Consider the following 20,363-nt stretch of genomic DNA (forward strand, 5'->3'; position numbering starts at 1 on the left):
ATATACTTATTAGGCCTACATGTCTCAAAATAAGTTATGGAAACGGACATAAATGACAAAATGTGTATCTACGGGGAAGGGAGGGAGAGAGGAAACATTTTTTTTCAAAAAGTACATTTTCAATCGCATTATTTCTGTTATGTGGGATTTTAATTTTAAAAGTAGATATAGATTAATTTTATATTTAAATAAACCATGCAATGAAAAACGTTTAATCTTAAGAAATATTTGTATAAGGGCCATCCATAATGTCCATATATGACGTCACGCTTTTTACCCACCCACACCTCTCCTTCGTCACATAAGCCTAACCCACACCTCTAAAATAACATCATGATCCAGTCTACAACCCCCTCCCCTTATTTTGTGTTTTAAATTATCGATTTCTTTCTGAAATATTTCATGTGCTCATTCAACATTGAGTATACTAATCTATTCTATTTATATTAGATTTTACATAACCAGCCTTTTAAAAGCGCAAAATATTTAAAATAACGACTATAATTCAGTTTCTTACATTACTATTTAAAAACAAGTTAATTAAAAAAGTCTAGTGACATTTATGCGCAATTTCCTTATGTTATCTAAAAATAGCTCTGACGTATAATGCTGGGGTGCGTTCAAGCTAGAAGAACGATTGGTTTGTAGGTGTTTATGTAATTTTAAAATTTGTGCCCGAACGAGAGGATATTTTTGAAAACTTTCTTCGGCAATATTGTTCTAAATTATGGCAGGAATCGATTGGTACATGTTTTAAGTCGCTAAGTGGTCTGGTTGCCGAGATATGGGCAAAAAACTGCATTTTTTCGAGTTTTTTTGGCTTTTCCGGGAAATACATGAAAGAAACCCGGAATTTTTATGGCCTATGCTCATCCTCGTAACTTGCTTAACATAATTGCTTTTGGAACTAGTCATCGATATTGCTTCGTTGAGGAGGAGATACGACTTAAAGCTGCGGACACACATCCATCCATCCATCCATCCATCCATTCATTCATACATCCAGAAATGACGGGTTAATAAACGCAATTCTCCAGAATGGAAATTGCGCTAAAAATAATTTCACACTTTCTGAACACTTGAACACCCCACATTCTCATCACACGACACACATCATTGTCGAAAAATTACAAGACACCCCCCTAGAAGTATGGCGTTGTTTATATGGATGCATTGTTAGAACTAGATCTATATATTGTATGAAAATGTCTTTGTTTTCTTGTTTTTTATGCATAAATTTAAAAGCTTAATATAAAAGTTTTAAATGATTTTTGGTATTGAAGCCGAACAATAATAAACCCTTGTATTCTTTGTTTTGTAGAATTACTTCGTATTTTTAATTTACAAGCATTGATATTAAGGTTGACGTGTTTAACGGAGATTTTGCCAGGTAAAACGATGGAAATATGAATGATGCAAGATGACTTTTCATTTCTTGTAAAATGGTAAGTTTAAGTGAGCATCAACTAGATTAAATGTAAAAGTGAAAGAGTTTGTGGCTTTTGTTATTAATTTCTATTTGCTTCAAGTTGTGATCATAGTGAAAGAATGCTTATTGAGGTTTGTTTGGTACTTTAAAAAGTAATACTCATGGATTAATAACAAAATACAAAACACACGTAAACGAGAAAAATGCACGAAATTTAAAATGATGAATGCGAGTTACGAATGAATTTTAAAATAAAAAAATATCTTTAATTTAATGCATCTTACTACATAGACTCTAAATCTAGATTCTATAGTGATTCTATCACTGTATTTTTAAAACTAGTTCGGCTAGATTTCTTAGTAAATCCTCAGACCAGGCTGAGTTTTACGCCTAAACCTAAAAACTCAGACTACTGTCTGAACTACTTAAATATAAATAAATAAACTTTACTATCTAGCCTCTTGACTACTTTTCTAAATAAACTGTAGTGACTAACCCCCCCCCCCCTCCTTTAGTATCTCCAATTTCCTTGGATGAAATGTGGTCTTAAAGAAAATATTACATTTCTAGGCCTAGGTACTATCAGTGACTAGATCTAGAATCGGTAATCTATCGTTTTGGGTACGTAAAATCGCCCGCGGCTTGTAATGTGAAAAACAGGTGACTCCTTAAATTGTAATAATTATTTCACATTTTGAGGAGGATTTATGTTTTGAAAAATACAAAAATGTTTCCTTGTTTCATTTATGTACCTGTTTTTAAACCATTGAATTAAAACTTTTCAGTAATAAATGTACACCAGCGATGTTTCCAACAGATGCAACCATGCTCATTTACTATAGCAGCCATCTTGTTAAAGTTTTATTTTTATTGACTTATAGCGAGATTCAGGCGGAAGTCACTCTATTTTACAAATGGCTGCTGTTTATATAGCAAATCTTGCTTGCAGACACTGCTGTTTAAAGTTAATTTCTGGCATATATTGATATATTTAGCCATTGATTAAGGTTTATTATTCATTTATCTATAATATTTGACACAAACATATCACAATATAGAAATCTACTTCTATTACAGCCTTGACAATGAGGTAACGTTTTCGTACATTAATAGCCGCGGGCGATTTTACGTACCCAAAACGATAGATTACCCTAGAATCTATCTATAATCTATAAAAAATAGTACCTATAGAAAATATTAGACTATTTTAACCAGTCCCCCCCCCCCCCATGCTGAAGTTTCAAGTTATTTATTTGAAAATATGAAATTAAATTGAGCAAATCCTAGGATTTTAACTTAAAATTGAAACTTAAAAAATTAACAAGTGTAAGTCTAGTTTCTAAGTGAAAATATTAAGAAAATTAATAAATTTGTCTTTATTAGTCTCAACCTACATCTGTGTCTGTAAGTATAGGCCTAATATTTTATTAACACGTTTTTCTTAACTCAGCTTCGCGTTTGTGGATGGATTTGTTTGTTGTTAAAATTGACATAGAAAATTAGCCCACTTCTGATTGCTCTACAGATCTGAAATTTGGCATGCAGGCTACTTTCGCCTAACAATTTCAGATGCAATCATAAAAACTAGCAATTAGAGACCGTAATTAGCTTAATTTAATTACGCCCCAAGGACCATAAAATTGAGGACATGATTTCTAAAGATACCGACAAGACTGGAGGCCTATTGACACAGTTACTTCGGCCCCAATCGATGTGAGCGCGCTGGCCGTGATCGTATAGTGGTTAGTACTTCGCGTTGTGGCCGCGACAACCCAGGTTCGAATCCTGGTCGCACAAGATTTTTTTAGTCCGTGTATTTATAAACACTTAGTCAAGTCATACTTAATCAAGTCATTAGATAAAGTAGAAAATAAACTATATAAAAAACTTTTTTAAAAACCACGTTTTTCATGTGTAGCAACGGACTAAAAAGGAGAAAATAAAATAATTAAAAAAAACTTTTTAAAAAACCACGTTTTTCTTGTGGACTAAAAAGTAGAAAATAAATTTTTCTTTTGTGCTTCCTCTAGCTGTGCAGGTTCTTGTGATGACTGACAAAAAAACCGTGGGTCGGGCAGATGGGTCGGGAAATTTGATGGTGAACGTACCCACGTTTTTTGTCAGTCATCACAAGAACCTGCACAGTCCACAAGAAAAACGTGGTTTTTTAAAAAGTTTTTTTTATGTTTTAGATTTAAGCATAGTTTTAGCCTGAGGCCCTGTCCAAAACCTATTATCATTATTATAATGGGCAGGCCCAGCTAGGTTCAAATGTAAACAGGAACAAATTACACATATTTTAAGGTTAACAAGTGAGTGATGTTCACTGAGTTACTGACAGTATCAGGGGGCACATACCTCCCAAAGCTTGTCCACTGTCCCTTGAAGAAATTAAAAAAAAATTATTTTATATAGGCCTATACAAAATATATGCTTTTATTAGTGTCCGCCACCCCCTCTCTGAATTTTTTTTCAGCCGGATAAAACAATGTTTTGACTGTAAATTTTTATATTTGGTGCACCCACTATGTGACACTAGTGTTAATAAATGTGAATTTAGTTTTAACTATTGAAGGTTAATAAATTAAAAAAAAAAATCATTGAAGGGTAGTTAAACTGGTTAGAACAAGCTCAGACTTTTACTATTTTTATCACTACATTCAAAGCCAAAGCCTAAAGAAAATTTATTGTTTTACAAGCTTATAGATAATAAGGTGTCTTGTTATTGACAGGTATCTACAGAGTTTAAAGTAGATTATAAGCATTATATAAGTGCACAATTTTGAAAATTGTTATTGTTTAGGATTGGGTTAGACTTTAGCTTAGAAATATAACCATAGTTTAGCCTTAATAATTTAACTATTTAAATTGGCTTAGGCCCTAACTAAAAAAATTCTAGAATTGACAAAATAGTAAGTAGTATTGTATTAGCAACAAACAATGAACTACATTTATACTGAAGTTAGTGTTGGTTCATTTAGTTATAATTATCCTTGTATTTTTGTTTTTAAAATAAATTCAGGATACTATTGAAAATATCACATTTTAATCATGCCTTTTTAATAAAGACTTCAATGCTGTCAGAGCTAGGTTTAAGGATAGTCTCAGTTAGGGTTAATGTTATAGATATTAGGCAGAAGCAGCCTACTCAAAAAGTCTGAAATACATTCTGGTGACCTTTTATTGATTAATAGATCTATGTTCCTACAAAATTGAGCTATGTAACTGTTGTTTTTATTTTGTTAAATATTTTTCCCTATTCTAGTTTGTAGGGTAAACATCTGAATATTTTATACTGAAAAATAATTCATCATAAGACATCCACAATGAGCATCATTGCAAGGAGTGTAAAAATTGCCCACATCTTAGGGGTTCTCATGTTTTCAAGTATCTGCATTTATAAGTTACTTGCAAAAGGGGAACCTGTTCAACAAGGTGCATTAACAATTGTTAAAGATTCAAATGAAAATTATAATGATGAAGGTAAGCAAATATAAAACTGCACCCAAATAAAAAAAAATATATCTGTTTATAACTTTTATAATTGATTTTTTAAAAATGTATATAAAAAGCTGGATATGTTTATCTTCTTTAAGAATATATATGCCATATTTGTAAGTGGGAAAATTGATTTTCAGATGATGGTGTTGTAACAGATGAAGAACCACAAGAATATGTTGATGACAATATTGAACAGTTTGAACCAACAGATGAATGGAAGACTGTAAAAAAAGGTACTGATATAATGGTATTTATTTGAAATTGGATTGCTTTGGAATGATGTTTTTTTAAGAAATTAAGCATAGCATAAGGCTTATTAAATGGGGTATTTTGCTGAATATACAGACATGTTCATCCTAAAAAATGAACATTTTGTAGTGATAATATATGTTTTTAAAAAAAATATTTTTCCCACACTATTTTGTAAATGTAGATGTTATCATTGCCATGTATGATTTCTCTAAGGTCAAAAAATACCACCTGGACTTCATGTTCGCATGGACTTTAAGACTGGACTCAAGGAAGCAAAGTTAATGTCTGATTCAAAATCAAATGTTGAACAGTGGGATGCAGGAGAAAATATTGGTGATACTTTTAACAATTTTAATATGAAAGGAAAATTGTTGCCCTATAAAGTTTTAGTGGTCTTTAAGATAGGAGTGTCTTAGTGTTTAAGCTTTTTTGTTTAAGGGATCAAGATCTTAATATTGAATTTGAGAAATATTTCTTTTATTGTGCAGATAGGATTTTCAGTCAACAAAAAATGGTCTTGTTTTCTTTAAGTAAGGTTTTAAATATGTTTAACTTTTATTCAGGAATCATAAATACAGAGAAAAAAAGATTTACAAGAGATGAACTGAAAGCTGCATTGAAAGATTTTAAATACAAAGATGAAACAAGTACACAGGTTAATTTTCTTTATACTTCTGTAATGTCTTATTTCCAGAATTAGTTTGTTCTAAGCACATTTAGATATGTCTGTAGTAGGTGACTTGATAAGGTGGGAAGCTGGTAACTTAATTATTTGAACAATAAATCGCTAATAACCTAACAATACTATTTGATTTAATAAAAATTTGTAGGAAAAAGAAAATGAAATTAAGAAAAAGTTTCGAAGCTATGATGAACTGAAAAAGGACTTACAGGATATGCAGATGACTATGAAAACTGAAGGAGAAATTGTGACAGGATTAGTGAAAAAATTAAAAGCACCAGGTGTTGATCATGTACAGCTCAAAGTTTTGCTTGTTGACTTGGAATATTACTTGCATCAGGTTAGTTGTAGGCCTATATGTTTTAGGTATTGAAGTGTCAATCTGGTGATGCATGCTTTTGTCATGTTCAGCGTGTTTTACCTTGTCTTAAATTTTTATCAAAGTGTAGATTTGCAAAACTACTTGGTGTTTCTATTATTTATTAAATATATGCAGGTTGTTATAATTGGTAGGAAAAGAGAAATGGATTTGGTTTTGAAGAGACTGCTTATTATAAGCGAGGGGGGCTGGTTGCTATCAAGAAATACCGAGTAATCTTTCTCCAAAATGTTTAAATACCTCAACTAATCCTTCTCATTTATAATAGTTTATCATCTCTTAATTGTATTCAGTGCTGAAGTGGGGAGGGGGGGGGGGGGGGGGGGAAATGGACCTGTTCCATATTTTATTGGATCGCCAGAAGGGGTAGGATAAAAAAAAAGCAATTTTTTTTTCCATATTACTGAATTGTACTGTTCTAGTTAAGAAAATAAAATCATAGTAGTTTTACAGAAACATAATACTGTTTAGGCTGATGTGTTTAGGACCCGTTTAAAAAAAAGGAGGGAAGGTATTTTTCATGTAACGTAATTTAATCTATCATTCATGGCCATCCTCTCTTGAACTAATTTTAACACATTTTGAAAGTCCTGTCATCCCCCACCCTATTAGGCTATCTGCCTCTGTTAGTAGTGCTAAAACCCTTCAGCTTACCTATTGTTAATTAATATAAAAAAAAGTGTGTTTTAAATAGAGATTTTGCATGATGTTGCACTTAATTTAAAAAAATTTGGACTGGATATTGCATTATGTAAGAAAATTCATTCCTGTTCTGGCATTTTGAGATCAGTAAAATTGTTAATAATTATAATTATTTTATTTCTTGTATATCACTGCATTTGAAAGAATGCCAATGTTGGTTACTTAATTTAATGCGCAATAAAGTGGATTATATATCATTACATTGTTTCATTAAAATAAGTTATTTATTTATAATTGTCTTTGAACAGATTGATAATGCAAAAATCTTCTCTGACCTTGGAGGCCTGCACATACTTTTAAATCTGATCAATAGTTCAAACACTGACATCCAGGAATCTGCTCTACATACACTAGGGGCTGCTTTACAAAGGTATTTTATTTGGCTATGTTGATTCTTAGTAATGTTTTTAAAACAAAGAACTCCTAAAAGTTTCTCTAGAAATAAAATTGACAGATAGCAATGTTTTAAAATAATTATTCTTTTCTTGTTCCATTATTTAGATAAAATACTAAGATACTTTATAAACAATTCAAATGGATTTATCATTTTATTATTTTTACAAATTACTTCTAGTTTTGGAATGTTTTTAATTTCAGCAATGCAAAAGTTCAAGTAGCAACTATGGACATTGGGATAATGCAGCATTTACTAAGGACATTATCAGTTGATCCTAATGATCGTGTTCGCAAGAAAGCTCTTTATGCCGTCTCAACTCTTATACGTCAATTTCCATTTGCACAAAAGAAATTTCTTAAATTAGGAGGTCTTTCTGCTCTAGCAAATTTATTTACAAGTGCCAAAGAAGAAAACATTAAGATAAAAATCATAACTTTATTGACTGACCTGTTGCTTGAATATGTAAGTTGTTTCATTTTTATTTAGAAGTAAAGATTTTATTCTGGCATAGTTTGATTGTGAGAAATTTTGGAATAAAAATTTTTCAGATTCTTATTTCTTTTTTATTTATTTAAAAAGTATGTGATAAGCACATTTAATTACTAATTTTTAGGATTGGAATTTAAAGCAAGGTACTTCAACTGATCCTGTTCAACAGCAAAGGCTAAATCAATATAAAGAGTAAGTTTTTTACTTTGTATGCTTAAATAATTTTTTTAAAGTAATTTTCTTCAGTTACATTGTACTTGACATGCAAATCCTCATTATTCTTTTTAAATACTTACATATGGCATATTGTTGTGTTTTGTAAAGACTTAATAAAGATGCTTCAGCTGTTAAACACAAACTTAATCTTAAATAAAACCAGAGGGCTAGCTTTTACTTCCTTTCTAGTTCAACCTTTATTAATTTCCCATCCCCTAAAGCATGCATAATAAGTATCTGATATTGCAAAAACATAAATTCAGAATTCTTAAAAATAAACTTACCATAGAGAAGTAATTTTAGTTGCAATTTATGGCTGAAACAAGTGGTTGAAACAATTTTACTAGGAAAACCAATTTTTAAAATTATTTTCATCTTTTTTCTTTTATATTACTCATCTAAAAGATTAAATCAGAAATGATACATATTCAATGAATATGTGACAAAGTGAAGAGATCACTTGAAGTGATTGTTGTAGCCACATACTGGGGTGGATGGGATGTGTGAAATTATGTTTTAATTAATTGCAAGGGAGAACACTGGGTAATGAGCGCCAGTTGAATGTATAATGAGTGCTACGAAAGTCTTGAAAACTCGCTTGGTATGTATAAATAAATAGTTGTAGGTTTATTTTTAAACATGTGTTTTGCAGGGTTCATCTAAGAGAAAGCATGTCCACATCAGGTTGGTGCAGTTTAATGACATCCCTCCTCCATTCTCCCACTGGTCACGACAGTGTTGAGAAGATCGTCAATGCCATGTCCACACTGGTTGGGACCTGCAAAGCTGAGTTTGTGCCAGCAAGAACTAAACTTCAAGCCCTGCTTGGAGAGTATCAAAAACTTGCTGAGGATGAAATTCAAGAAGGTTCTGAAGATCTGTATCATTCCATTTATTCTAACATCAAAAGTTTAGTTCAAGAAATATACAGAGAAGATTTGTGACTTCTGGTTTTGAATTCATACTTATGAAAGATGTCTTTTTGTTCCACCACCAGCATTATTTGTGTCTAATAGTGCATTCAAATAATGGATGGAGAAAATTGAACTATTGGTAAAAGGATATTTTCTTTTTTTGTCTGTGAATATAATATAAAAGCTTGCTTTTGTCATAAGCCTTGTGTGATAAAAAGTTTTGAAATGCTGCAATTGAATAAGTCTTTCTGATAGTTAATTGAATACTTCTATTCTTGACTACATGGAATATAATTAAATGTAAACAGCTGTTAGGAAAGCAAATAAAGAAATGAAGAATTAGTTTTAGAAACATGAAATACATTTTTTTGTTATGCTACACTGTCTTGTAAATAAGAAAAGTATCTTAGAGTGAAAGAATTAAGTTAATTAAATACAAAAGAAATGCAGAGATGTAACTGCCTAACAAAATTTTCTTAACCTACTCACAGTATTTCCCAGTTTTTTTAAATTTTTAAGGACATTTTACAGTACATTTAAAAAGAATCAGGCTCTGATAAATTGTTGTAACCAAATAACAGCAGGAGAAGTCTTATTATTTTGTTAATCTTACAATAGGTTAATAATTTAATAACCCCCTTTCACCTTTGGCATACATGCCTCCTAATGTGTCAAACCTAGGACAATTTAGGTTTTTTATTGCCTAAAAGTATCCCCCTTAAAATTAAATATTTAAATAACACAGAATTGAGAGAGCCTGGACACCACTGTGCTTGTGTGGTCAGACGAGACACATTATAGTGCTCACTGTGTGACCATGAGAGCAGGTGAAGGGTGGTTTGTTATGAAGACATGTAGCAAAAGTGTCCACAAAGTTGAGTAGAATATTATAACTGATCTCTGAACATTTCTATTTCATATGATTTGCATTTTCAATATTTTGCAAAATTAGTTAGAGAATAGATTAAGCGAATAAGTTACCCAACTCTTTTGACAATTTTTCTCAAATGGAAAAGCAAAAGTTTTGTGTGCAGGCTTACTGTTGTTTTTATTTCAGTGAAATCTGTTGATCTATGTATAATTTAAATAAAGGTAGCATTAAAAAGTAATTCATTAAATGAGATCTTTTCCTTTGTAAGTACAGCTTCTTTTTAATTCTTAAACAAATATATTACTGACAAATTTAATGTGAGTTGGTTTAAAAATCTTGTGTTATGATCATGTGCACTCCTGTCCACAGATTTCTCTGTTATACTGTTTTATGTCCATCCAATTTTTTTTCCAATTTGACATTACATTTTTCTTACAATATATATCCTACCTCTAAAAAATGTTTTTCTTGGTGCTCATAACCACATCATTTTTTAGACCTTTCTGAAAGTTTGACAGCTTTCTCTTTTTTTAACTTCAAACTTTTAAATTTTTTAATATTTTACACAGCTTAAAAAGCAAACACTGAAAAATAATTTCACTCACTAACTATATAAAAATTGCTTTGTTCAAATGCTTCCATTAAATCATAAAATTTGTTTCTATTTGAATAAGGCAAGCGTTACACATCAATACATTTTCACAAATTTCAGCATCATTTCAGTCATTCTGTATAAAGTACTATAAAGCAAACCTGTGAGAATCAATTATTTGTTTTTTATTTTTAGTGGAAAAGAAATTGTTGAAAGCTACTCCCCCCCCCCCCCCCACAAAGTATTGCTGTTAAAATCAATAAATCCCCCCCCCCCCAAAAAAAAATTAATCTCAGGCTAATATAACATTGATTTCTTACTGCTGCTTTATTTTAAAAGGTTCTTTAAAATTTAAAAAAAAAATAGCTAATTTGTGATGCAATGGCAAGTGCTTTTTGTTTTCTTGGTAAACTAAAAAGATTTAAAATTAAAAAAAAAATGTTCTTATGGCAAGGAAAGTTTGGTAATGATGTCAAAATGGTTAGTTTTGTGTGAAATCTGATACTCATTAAGTTATGAAATAAAATGTAAAATTATAGGAACTTAAAAAAAAAATATGCACTACATTTGTTTATTTTTTAATGTTTCTAAATAAAATTATGTTTAAAAACTACAATATACACCAGTAGAGTAATTTTGTTACAAGTATTATTTATTATATATTTGTATGTATGAAAATTGAAAGTAGCAGTAAGTGTGTGTCAGTATGTCGTATGCATTGCTACATCACTCACCTGATCACTATGAAACTATTGAGTACATTCCAGGGAAGTTTTCTGAGAATATTTAAATATCAGCCCACATTGCCCCTCCGGTACCCAACCTTTGCGGAGGGTGATCAAAGCAAAGTGCTAGTAATCATGTTTAGTTTTTAATAATAGAAAACTTTCAGATAAAAAAAGGTAGTTTTTCAAATTCATCTGATTCTCTGATCCAAACTCATAAAAGGAAGGTGTGTTCAAATTTATGTCTGCATCCTTTACTTTCCCTTAATTAATTCAGGTACCCATCACAAATGAGTGGACTTTCTACAAACAAACCAGGATTCAGACTTAAGACTTTCAGGTTAGCAATAGGCAAGCGATAAAATTACTGTTATGTGTGTAAAAATTAAAGCTGTTTAAGAACCATTGATTACACTAATTTTCATATATATTTTTTTCAGATTTTTGTATTGAATATAAGCCTTTGTAAAGCTGTTTTGAATTATTTTATCAATTAAAATATTTAAAAAAACCACCCTCCACCTCTCCTTGAAGTCAACTGGAGTGGCCAGTGAAAATAAAACAATGAAAGTCACAACAATTGTTTTCCATGAAAAAATACACAGAAGCGGTCAATGGGGTATAGCCTAGTAGTTTATTTATATTAAATAATATAACATCCCCTATCACCACAACACCCTGACTATTAATCCAAATTAGAAATAAAAGTGTTAGCTAAATTACTATTAAATTACTAATTATTATTTCTTATAGCACTTAAATAAAGCCAAAAGTCATTTTGTACTTATTTCACAAATGTTGTGAAATATAAAATTTTGGTTGCAAAATATGCTTTCTGGCAACATACATTTGGAACCAGCTTTTAAGTCTATTAATTTGTTGTTCAGAACAGGTGGTAAAAAGTGAAGTTACCCTTACAAGCAGGCGAGTCACCTCGGCAAATGAAAGGATAGTGTGGTCAGCACTATGCCAAGTGGACCTTAACTTTCCCCAATGTGTGTTAGGTACTTATCAGAACTGGGTGGACTCAAGCCCAGGATCCCATTTAGAGAAAACAAAATTTGGAATTTTGTTTATTATTAAAGATAATAGGATTTTCACTTTTAAATATTTGCCTTAAGAACCAATGTTTACTTATTGCAGAAAAGACTACCATTAAAAAAAAGTAAAGTGTTTATCACTTTTATTTTTTGACTAAGATACAGTAAAGCTAGAAAACAATTTTACAAATGCAGAGTGCTTTAACTTTAAGAATAAAATATTTTTGTTTCACTCTAACAAATTTCTTTTAAGTTGCCATATTTTTCATACAATGTTAGATATTGATAGTTTGGAATTAAGAAAAGTATATTATATATAAAAATAGTTCTTTAATGTCAAAAATGTACACATTTACACTAACAACATATTGGTATATTTACTTCTAATATATCATGGCTTTGACAAAGGCATAAAGTAAGTATATAATATTATACATACCCTTAGCAGTGTTAGAGAAAAAAATGTATAAGGCTATCAAAGATTTAACGCTTAAGGGGAGATATAGACTGGTACAGAGATTGAGCATTATGTACTGTAAAATCCATAACGTTGAGGCCAATGTCCAGTGCAAGATACAAATGTCCATAGTCCATGCCCATGGAGTAGACAGGACTGTTACATTTGGTACTGTAATAAAACTGAAATATAAGAAACAGCATAATTTTTAGCTCATCTTTCAAATGTTACATGAATAAATAAAGATTATTTTTTTAAAATCTAGAAACTTTTAAATACTGCCACTTATTGCATTCTTCTTCTTCTTTGTTCTTAATTTTTAGCGTTGGAAGGGACCCCCTCCAACACGATTAAGTATATGTGTCAACTGGTTATGTCAACTGGTTATGCGCCATTGAGATCATTGACCATTGACTCTAATTTCAGCCTGCTTTTTTTTTGGATTTGCTTCCATAGCATTTTCCAACCAAGAATAAACCTTACTACAAGGCAGCAGTTGTTTGATTTTGGAGTTGTCTCTGCTAGAAGAGTGGCTGTCCCCAGCTAACAAGCCTCAACTGCCAGAGTGTTCAAACTCAAGACTTCTTGGTTTAGCAACCATGGGCTTTACTGACTAGACCACGCCGACCCCTATTGCATTCAAATACTTGATTTTGGTGTTTTGACAGTTCTATTTAAATACTGAGATACATTTTTTTTAAATATAAAATTCTGGTACCAATCAGACAGATAGGTACTTGACTTACTTTGACTTAGTCCTCTTTGCTCCTTATGGAGCATAGGGCCTCCACCATTTCCTTCCATTTCTTCCTATCCTCGGCTATTAATTTTGACATCTCCCAAGACATCCCTATTGGCTTCAGTTCTTCAAGAAGACTCCGCCTCCAGGTCTGTCTTGGGCGCCCTCTCTTCCGCTTTCCCTGGGGGTTCCACTCAAGCGCTTGGCGTGTAACATTTGTGTGAGCCTTTCGCAGTGTGTGACCCACCCAGCGCCACTTCCTCCTTCTTATTTGCACACCTATAGGCTCCTGCCTAGCTTTCCTCCATAGTTCCAAGTTCGGCACTTTGTCCTGCCATCTCAGCTTCAGTATCTGTCTAAGGCATCTATTCATGAAGGTCTGTATCTTTGCTGTGCTTGCCTTGGAGACTCTCCATGTCTCTGCTCCATACAGCAGAACTGCCTTGACATTAGAGTTAAATATCCTAATTTTTGTGGTAATGGAGATGGCCGAACTTTTCCATATGGGTTGCAGGACTGTGAAAGCGCAGCGGGCTTTATTAACTCTAGCGCGTATGTCCTCCTCTGTGCCTCCCGTTTTGCTGATCTTGCTGCCAAGGTAGACAAACTCTTGCACATCATTTACCTGTCTTCCGTCTATTGACACTGGAGCCTCCTGTTTATTGTTAATTCTCATCATTTCCGTCTTTTCTTTGTTGATCTTCAGACCTATGCGCTGCGAGATGGCTCCTAATGCATCAACTTTTTCTTGCATGTCCTGTAGCCTGTGCGAGAGTAAGGCAAGGATAGGTAAGACAGATAGGTAAACCAACCTGAACTGGTTCTGTTTTCCGTTTGTCCCACAATCTGACCATTCCATGACGAGCTGTCCCAACAGCTAGAGCATTGTCTCCATCTGTTTCTATGCAGTAAAGAGGTGAGTCAAATGGCTCTTCCCAATGACTTACACTGAAAAAAAGAAACACATGATATAAAATTCAACCCCATATAATAATTATACTTGAAGTTTAATTTATTAAAATAAAATCCTAATATATAAAAGCCCATGTGCACACTTCTATATCTCTGTCAGCAACATATTTCTAGAGGCTATGAGATCAGTATCTTTGGCAATTTATGGAGAGCTTAATGATATGGACTTTTGTTGAAAATAATATGCTGGATGTATTAAAGGTATAAACTGAATTTTATTTAAAGAAGGAAAATAAAAATAAAGCCATATTTGAATGTAGAAACACACTTTTAATTATGCAACTGGAAAAGTGTTTATGGTTGTGACAAGAATATAAGAAAATAATGACGCCACATGTTTAAACTAAGGAAAGTACACAACACTAAAGGCGTTATCTTCTAAGTTTAAACATTGAAGCTGATTTAGATCTATAGATCTACTTATCAAGAAAGTACACTATGAAATGTATTCAATTTTCACAGCCAAAACTAATACAAATTACTTTAAAAAACAACATAATACCATTGAATAGCCAGGTCTTTAACAGAATCATTTAAGTCTCTTAATCAGTGTGTGCATTTAATATGGTGTTGTGTTGACTAATAATAATGTATATAATTTGGTTTTAAGTTTTCTTATACTTATAGGTATTGGTAGCCTATGTTATTTTCAATGTGTCGGAGTTTTAGCTATTTAATTATTTCTTTGCTTTGTCACTAATATCGTTTAATGTGTACTAAAGCACATTGCGTTTTGACCTATAACTATTTAATAAATTATTTTTCACAAACAAGTATAACATTAAAAATATATAGGTCTATAATTCACGTGAAACGGGTACCCTTGGCTAGTAGTAATTAAGCACTCACCATTTAAGGGTTCGCAAATCCCAAAGTCTCATAAATGTATCATAACCACAAGTTAACAACTCAGTAGGAGATAGGAACTTGAGATCAAACACACCAGCCCCTCTGCGGTGATTTACACTTAACTGTCCAAGACACAGTGAACTGATGGTAGAGATAAACATTTATTTTAGAATTCTAATATTTTTTTATTTAAATGAATTTAATAAAAAAAAAAGGGGGGGGGGGGACAATTAAATAAAACAATTCCTAGTTTTTTATACGTTATTATAAAACATCTTAATCATTTTACTAAACACAATCTAGATTCCGTCTTTAAGATTCTTTTGTTTTTAAATATAAGAATTGCAAACTTTTCTGAAAAGAATAACTCATATAAATTTCTAGCAGTGGTACCTATACATTATGCATGTTGTCAAACTGGTACATTAGAAGTTTTGAAAGACCTACTATATATTGGTGGATTACCTCTTTTAATTAATTTATTTATATTGATATAGTATTATATTAAATATTAAAATCAATAGGCCTATATTATTTATTAACCATACCTCTCTATATCCCACAATACAACAGGCGGATCATCAAGACAACCTGCTAATCCTGCAGCAAAAAAACTGAAGAAAAAATTCATTTCTTTTATCCTACATATGTTTATTTATTAATGCTTTATAAGAAAAACTGGAGAAAAGAAAATGAATGGACTTAATGTGTTTGAGCATGTGATAATAAGTAAGACTTTTAATTGTAAAAATTTGTGATTAGCAGCAAGAGGGAGGGATTCAGAAAGTGTGACGACACTTTTGCATTATAAAAAGTAATTTAAAAACTGAAGTTAAGCCGTTATTTTGTAAAGTAACAAGATAGCTTTATAAATTATAATAGAAATCGATCAATATTTCTTAATGTCAACCGTACTCAGTAAATAGTTTAGAAAACAGCATTTCAAGGAGGGGGGGGTTGTAAGCTAAGTTGTGATTTCATTTAAGGGAGGGAAGGTCTGGCACTTTGTGACAATGAGGAGGGAGGTTTAAATTGTTTTAAAAAATATTCTGCCATTTATGAATGTCCTCTAACATGTTAAAAGAACAAACCTTTGACAGGGGGAAATTTGTAGACACCAAACCCTTTCTCCAACATTATAAGTCTGTATCACAGGATCTCTTTGGCAATTTGATTTTAGTGACAAAACCTGAAATGTTTGAAAATATGTATAAATCTTTACTAAAATAACGAGTCAAGATTAAATTTAGAACCTAAATATTTATACAAGTCTTCGTCAATTTTGAAATTAAACATGTTTGACTTACTTTACAAGTCGTATCCCTGGAACCAGAAATTATTATATTGTCTGTAAAATCCACACACTGTGCATCACTCTGATGAACTTGCTGGTAACACAACAGTTGCCTCCCTGTGTTGTCCCAGGCGTATACACTACCATTTCTGTGGACATTTTCATTTGTAAAATGGGCATCAAAAGATAATTCCAATACTGTATAAATTAGATAACTGTTTTGAAACATTAAATATTTTAGTGACTAAGCAGTAAGCTACTAGTGATTAATTTAATTACATTTTCAAACTACTTACCTGCATCCACTTACAATTAGACCATTTCTAACAAGAAACCTAGTTGCATCCCCTTTCATGCCCAGTAAACATCTCCGCCTATCTTCCGAAATTGAGCCGGATGCATGTACTTTATAAAATCCAATTCTGTTGTTTGTAGAAAACCATAAGCCATCATCTGTTTTTTGAATCCATGGGATGAGCCTAAAAAGTGATCCAGAAATTCATTAAACAAATGGTTTCAAAACAATCCAGTAAAACAGTCTTATTCTTCACATAATTTCAAAAGTGCTCTATTTCTAATAAAATGAAAGATAATTAAATCAAACCCATAAAATAAAACAATGTCTTTAAAATGGAATAACAAATCAAATGCGAAAAATCCAGTTTATTTTTAATAACACATGTATTTCTGGCACAAAGTAAATTTCAAATGCTTATAAAGGAAACATTTAAAAACACAAATAGTTTAATAATATTAATATACACTTACTTGTCTCTATGTTTGACCTTAACAGTATAGAAATCCTTGAATTTCCCAAAACGCCAGTTTGCCGAAACTCTACAAAACTCTTTTGCTTTAAGTTGCTTACTTTAAAAAGAAAACAGAAATTCATTACATGTGTGCTGTAGAAAAAACAGTAATATCCTAACATACAACCATTAAAGTTCTTGAAGACACATTTTAACAATAAATTTTTACAACAGTAAAAAAATTAACAAAAATATCCTTAATACATTAAAAAAAAAGTTCTGATGGAATAGGACATTAACCACTCCCCCCCTCCCTTCTAGGTTCTTTACTCGACTAATAGAATAGATTATAACTGTTATACATATTTCAAAACCAATAAATACAAGATGAGTGATAATTTCAAAGCTTTATTGAGTGAATTATCCCAGCAGTGAAAATACAGCTGTATACAATTATTTTTACATGTAATCGACTACCCTTTACAAAGTATGAACTAAAACTGTTCAATTGATAAAATTAAAAGTCACTGTCGTGTACAAAGTTTGGAAGCTAAGAGACAGCTTGCTGTTAGAAGTGTTGTAAATAAAAACTAGCATTTGAATAAAAACCACATTACTGATTTTAAGTTGGTTCCATTTATGTTCCCTTATGACTGGAGAGGGGTTATTTTTTGACTGAATACTCATTACTTGAAATATATTGACATGGCACTACATATTGTATTGTGTACTATTACAGGATGTAATTGTTATAACGTAGATTTTACCTGCTGAAAGGCACCTTATACCCTGCCTCTCTCTTTGCATGGTGCAACCAAACAGTATCTTTTGATGTTAAACTGTTAAATCTTTTACAGACGCGACAAATATTGCATAAGTCTTTGGGTAATAAATACTTGAAGATTAAAAATAGCACATCATCAGGTAGTAAAGATATCACAGAAGTAGCTGACATCTCAGACGAAGTTGTTGATTTGAAGCAATCTGTATTAGTATTTTTACTGTTTTCCATCTTGAGAAGTGGCTTTGATAAGGTACAAGTTTAAATTGAAAAATGTGTAAGACCTTTTCCTGTTATGTGTAGTTTCATTACGTCTGAGGAAAGCAAGAATAAATAAATGTTTCAGGTCCTTATAGCAATACTGACTGGGCATAGTTATTGGTTTTACTAGTCTTTTCACTAAACTTGATACATGCAAAAACAAACCTAATTCAGTTTTGAATAGCCCAAAATGTGTTTTAACAAGTAACCTTTTAGGATATTTCAGTAAGAAGACACCCATCAATGATGTCATGCTAACTTCAACCCTACACCTAAAATAACCGATAGCCTGATAATATATTCAGGACAATTTTCATAGACAGATAAAAGTGGAGGGAGCTGCATGAAAGTGCCTCTTGTTCAACTATTGCCTTGACAGCAGCATTTGTTACTCCTCAATGATAAGCCCCAGCTATGTGAAGAACTATGCTAGGGAATTCCTTTTACATCAAAGTCAGAAACCTTCCCATCCAACATTAAATCAGCAAAAGTACTTGTGCAAAATCTACTTTGAGCATTCTGTACACTGAAATTATTAATTACTTATGCAAAGTTTTTGTATTTTACAAAATGACTGTGTGATATGTTTATAACTAGATCTAGATCTCTACTAGTTATTAGGTAACTAGTTTACTACTATACTAGATCTAGATTTAGATCTACACGACCACACACTGAGTGACACAGCTTAGCAGAAACATTGCTCCCCCGCCCACGCATAACTATTATAATAACGAGAAAAATGGCCCGTTGAGGAAGGATACAACGGGTGCTAGGTTGATAGTGCTTTTTATTTTCTCGGTACTTTAATTTATACAAAATATAGTCATAGGCATATCCCTAAACCATGCACCTAATCTCATTCATGACAAAAGTCGCATTTAGAGTTTCTTTCAGGCAACTCTACTTGGGAGGAGGGGGCTCTGCCCCCCCCCCCCCACACACACCCCAAAACATGTCTACCATCCCATTCAACGAAATATAATTATATACTTTTTCCAGTGTCCGCCCCCTCCCAGAAAATTCTACCCCCGCCCCCGAAAATTTCAAGTACCCCCACCCCTCTCCGGGGAGGAAAAAGTCTGAAAGAAACACTGGTCGCATTTATAGATCATACAAACTAAAGGAAGAATCTGGGCGGGGCTTCGCCCCTACCTGAAGAGATGCTTGAAAAAAAAACTGCACACTAAACACTTTTTAGATTAGAAAAAGTTCCCCCCTCCGGAGAGGAAAAAGTCTGAAAGAAACACTAGTGTCGCGCTTAGCCACTACCCGAAGAATTGCATTAAAGAAATTGCAAGAAAACCACTTTTTAGATTAGACACATTAATTAGGCGGTAATTTTATTATAGAGTATCGATGAAGAAATTTCTTTTGAGTTGGGGAGGGGGGGGGGGGGTGGGGCTTTGCCCCTACCCGAAGAATTGTATGAAAGAAACTCTTCACGCAAACCACTTAGATTAGACACAAAATTGCCTATTTATTCAATGTTTACTCGAGAATCAATAACGTCATATTACTGTGTCCACTCTCCGGCTTGATATTATTTTCTACTCTATGCTAAATGTGACGTCATATTTCGTTTTCGTTTCATTGTGAAAGTTTTTAAATTGCTTGTGTTTTCTCTAGAGCGTTCTTGTCAGATACATAGATAGATAGATAGATACATAGACAGACAGCGAAACTATTATTATAGATTATTATATTAAATATATTTATTATCACAACACCATAGATTTGCTATTGTTGCTCAGAATACTGATTATTATACTTATACTCATACTGATAGGACTAGATCTATATATAATTAATTAGGCCATCCTAAGAATAAGATACTTTTAATTTTAAGTCTTAATAATAATATTCGGCCTATATTAATATTAGTATTTATTACTATTAGCCTTTTTAAAGGCTAAACTAAATACTAAATTTATTATTAAATTAAAATTAAGTAGATCTAGTCCTAGTTTAGTAAAGTACACTCACAGTCCAGTAGTCACAGTCAAGATTTATTAATTTCTAAATTATTTTATTTAGCCTAGATCTAAGCCTCTAAGACAATCTAAGAGTTA

The 20,363-nt window shown here is 32.0% G+C and overlaps 3 protein-coding genes across 9 annotated transcripts in view; 2 read left to right on the forward strand and 1 right to left on the reverse strand.

Annotated features, from left to right (window-relative positions):
* The window catches only part of LOC131937751 (proteasome subunit beta type-3), a 35,728-nt gene that overhangs the window by 7,814 nt on the left and 7,551 nt on the right, over positions 1–20,363 (forward strand). The window lies entirely within an intron of this gene.
* Positions 1,345–11,151, forward strand: LOC131937749 (nucleotide exchange factor SIL1). Of its 4 annotated transcripts, none has more exons than XM_059295369.1 (10): positions 1,345–1,445; positions 4,695–4,912; positions 5,068–5,163; positions 5,396–5,515; positions 5,746–5,837; positions 6,013–6,204; positions 7,194–7,315; positions 7,543–7,804; positions 7,956–8,023; positions 8,700–11,150. In XM_059295369.1, exons 2-10 carry the CDS (start codon positions 4,756–4,758, stop codon positions 8,989–8,991), a joined length of 1,401 nt encoding a protein of 466 aa, XP_059151352.1. In that variant the 5' UTR covers positions 1,345–1,445; positions 4,695–4,755; the 3' UTR covers positions 8,992–11,150. The 4 variants fall into 4 exon arrangements, with proteins under 4 accessions (XP_059151352.1, XP_059151357.1, XP_059151355.1 ...); XM_059295374.1 differs by lacking the exon at positions 1,345–1,445 and adding an exon at positions 1,507–1,560 and having other exon boundaries at positions 8,700–11,151; XM_059295372.1 differs by lacking the exon at positions 1,345–1,445 and adding an exon at positions 2,661–2,755 and having other exon boundaries at positions 8,700–11,151.
* Positions 11,765–20,340, reverse strand: LOC131937750 (F-box/WD repeat-containing protein 4). 4 transcript variants are annotated; one of them, XM_059295375.1, is made up of 11 exons: positions 20,278–20,314; positions 18,457–18,817; positions 18,017–18,344; positions 17,269–17,367; positions 16,797–16,979; positions 16,514–16,649; positions 16,298–16,395; positions 15,755–15,820; positions 15,207–15,347; positions 14,198–14,333; positions 11,765–12,828 (listed from the first exon to the last, which is right to left on the reverse strand). In XM_059295375.1, the coding sequence occupies exons 3-11, from the start codon at positions 18,259–18,261 to the stop codon at positions 12,673–12,675; spliced, it is 1,260 nt and encodes a 419-aa protein (XP_059151358.1). In that variant the 5' UTR covers positions 18,262–18,344; positions 18,457–18,817; positions 20,278–20,314; the 3' UTR covers positions 11,765–12,672. The 4 variants fall into 4 exon arrangements, with proteins under 4 accessions (XP_059151358.1, XP_059151359.1, XP_059151361.1 ...); XM_059295376.1 differs by lacking the exon at positions 18,457–18,817 and having other exon boundaries at positions 20,278–20,340; XM_059295378.1 differs by lacking the exons at positions 18,457–18,817; positions 20,278–20,314 and adding an exon at positions 19,787–19,991.

This window comes from Physella acuta, unplaced genomic scaffold, assembly GCF_028476545.2.
Source record: "Physella acuta isolate Inbredline_101_S28 unplaced genomic scaffold, ASM2847654v3 ptg000220l, whole genome shotgun sequence".
NCBI classification, from domain to species: domain Eukaryota; kingdom Metazoa; phylum Mollusca; class Gastropoda; family Physidae; genus Physella; species Physella acuta.

Bases quoted from the DNA above. Each gene is read 5' to 3' on its own strand.
- LOC131937749 (XM_059295369.1), top strand. From the start codon at position 4,756: ATGAGCATCATTGCAAGGAGTGTAAAAATTGCCCACATCTTAGGGGTT. The intron at 7,805-7,955 runs GTAAGTTGTTTC...ACTAATTTTTAG, and splicing joins CTGACCTGTTGCTTGAATAT to GATTGGAATTTAAAGCAAGG. The intron at 8,024-8,699 runs GTAAGTTTTTTA...TGTGTTTTGCAG, and splicing joins AGGCTAAATCAATATAAAGA to GGTTCATCTAAGAGAAAGCA.
- LOC131937750 (XM_059295376.1), bottom strand. From the start codon at position 18,261: ATGGAAAACAGTAAAAATACTAATACAGATTGCTTCAAATCAACAACT. The intron at 14,334-15,206 runs GTGAGTGCTTAA...TCTTTTTTTCAG, and splicing joins GATTTGCGAACCCTTAAATG to TGTAAGTCATTGGGAAGAGC. The intron at 12,829-14,197 runs GTTGGTTTACCT...CTTATATTTCAG, and splicing joins GGAAAACAGAACCAGTTCAG to TTTTATTACAGTACCAAATG.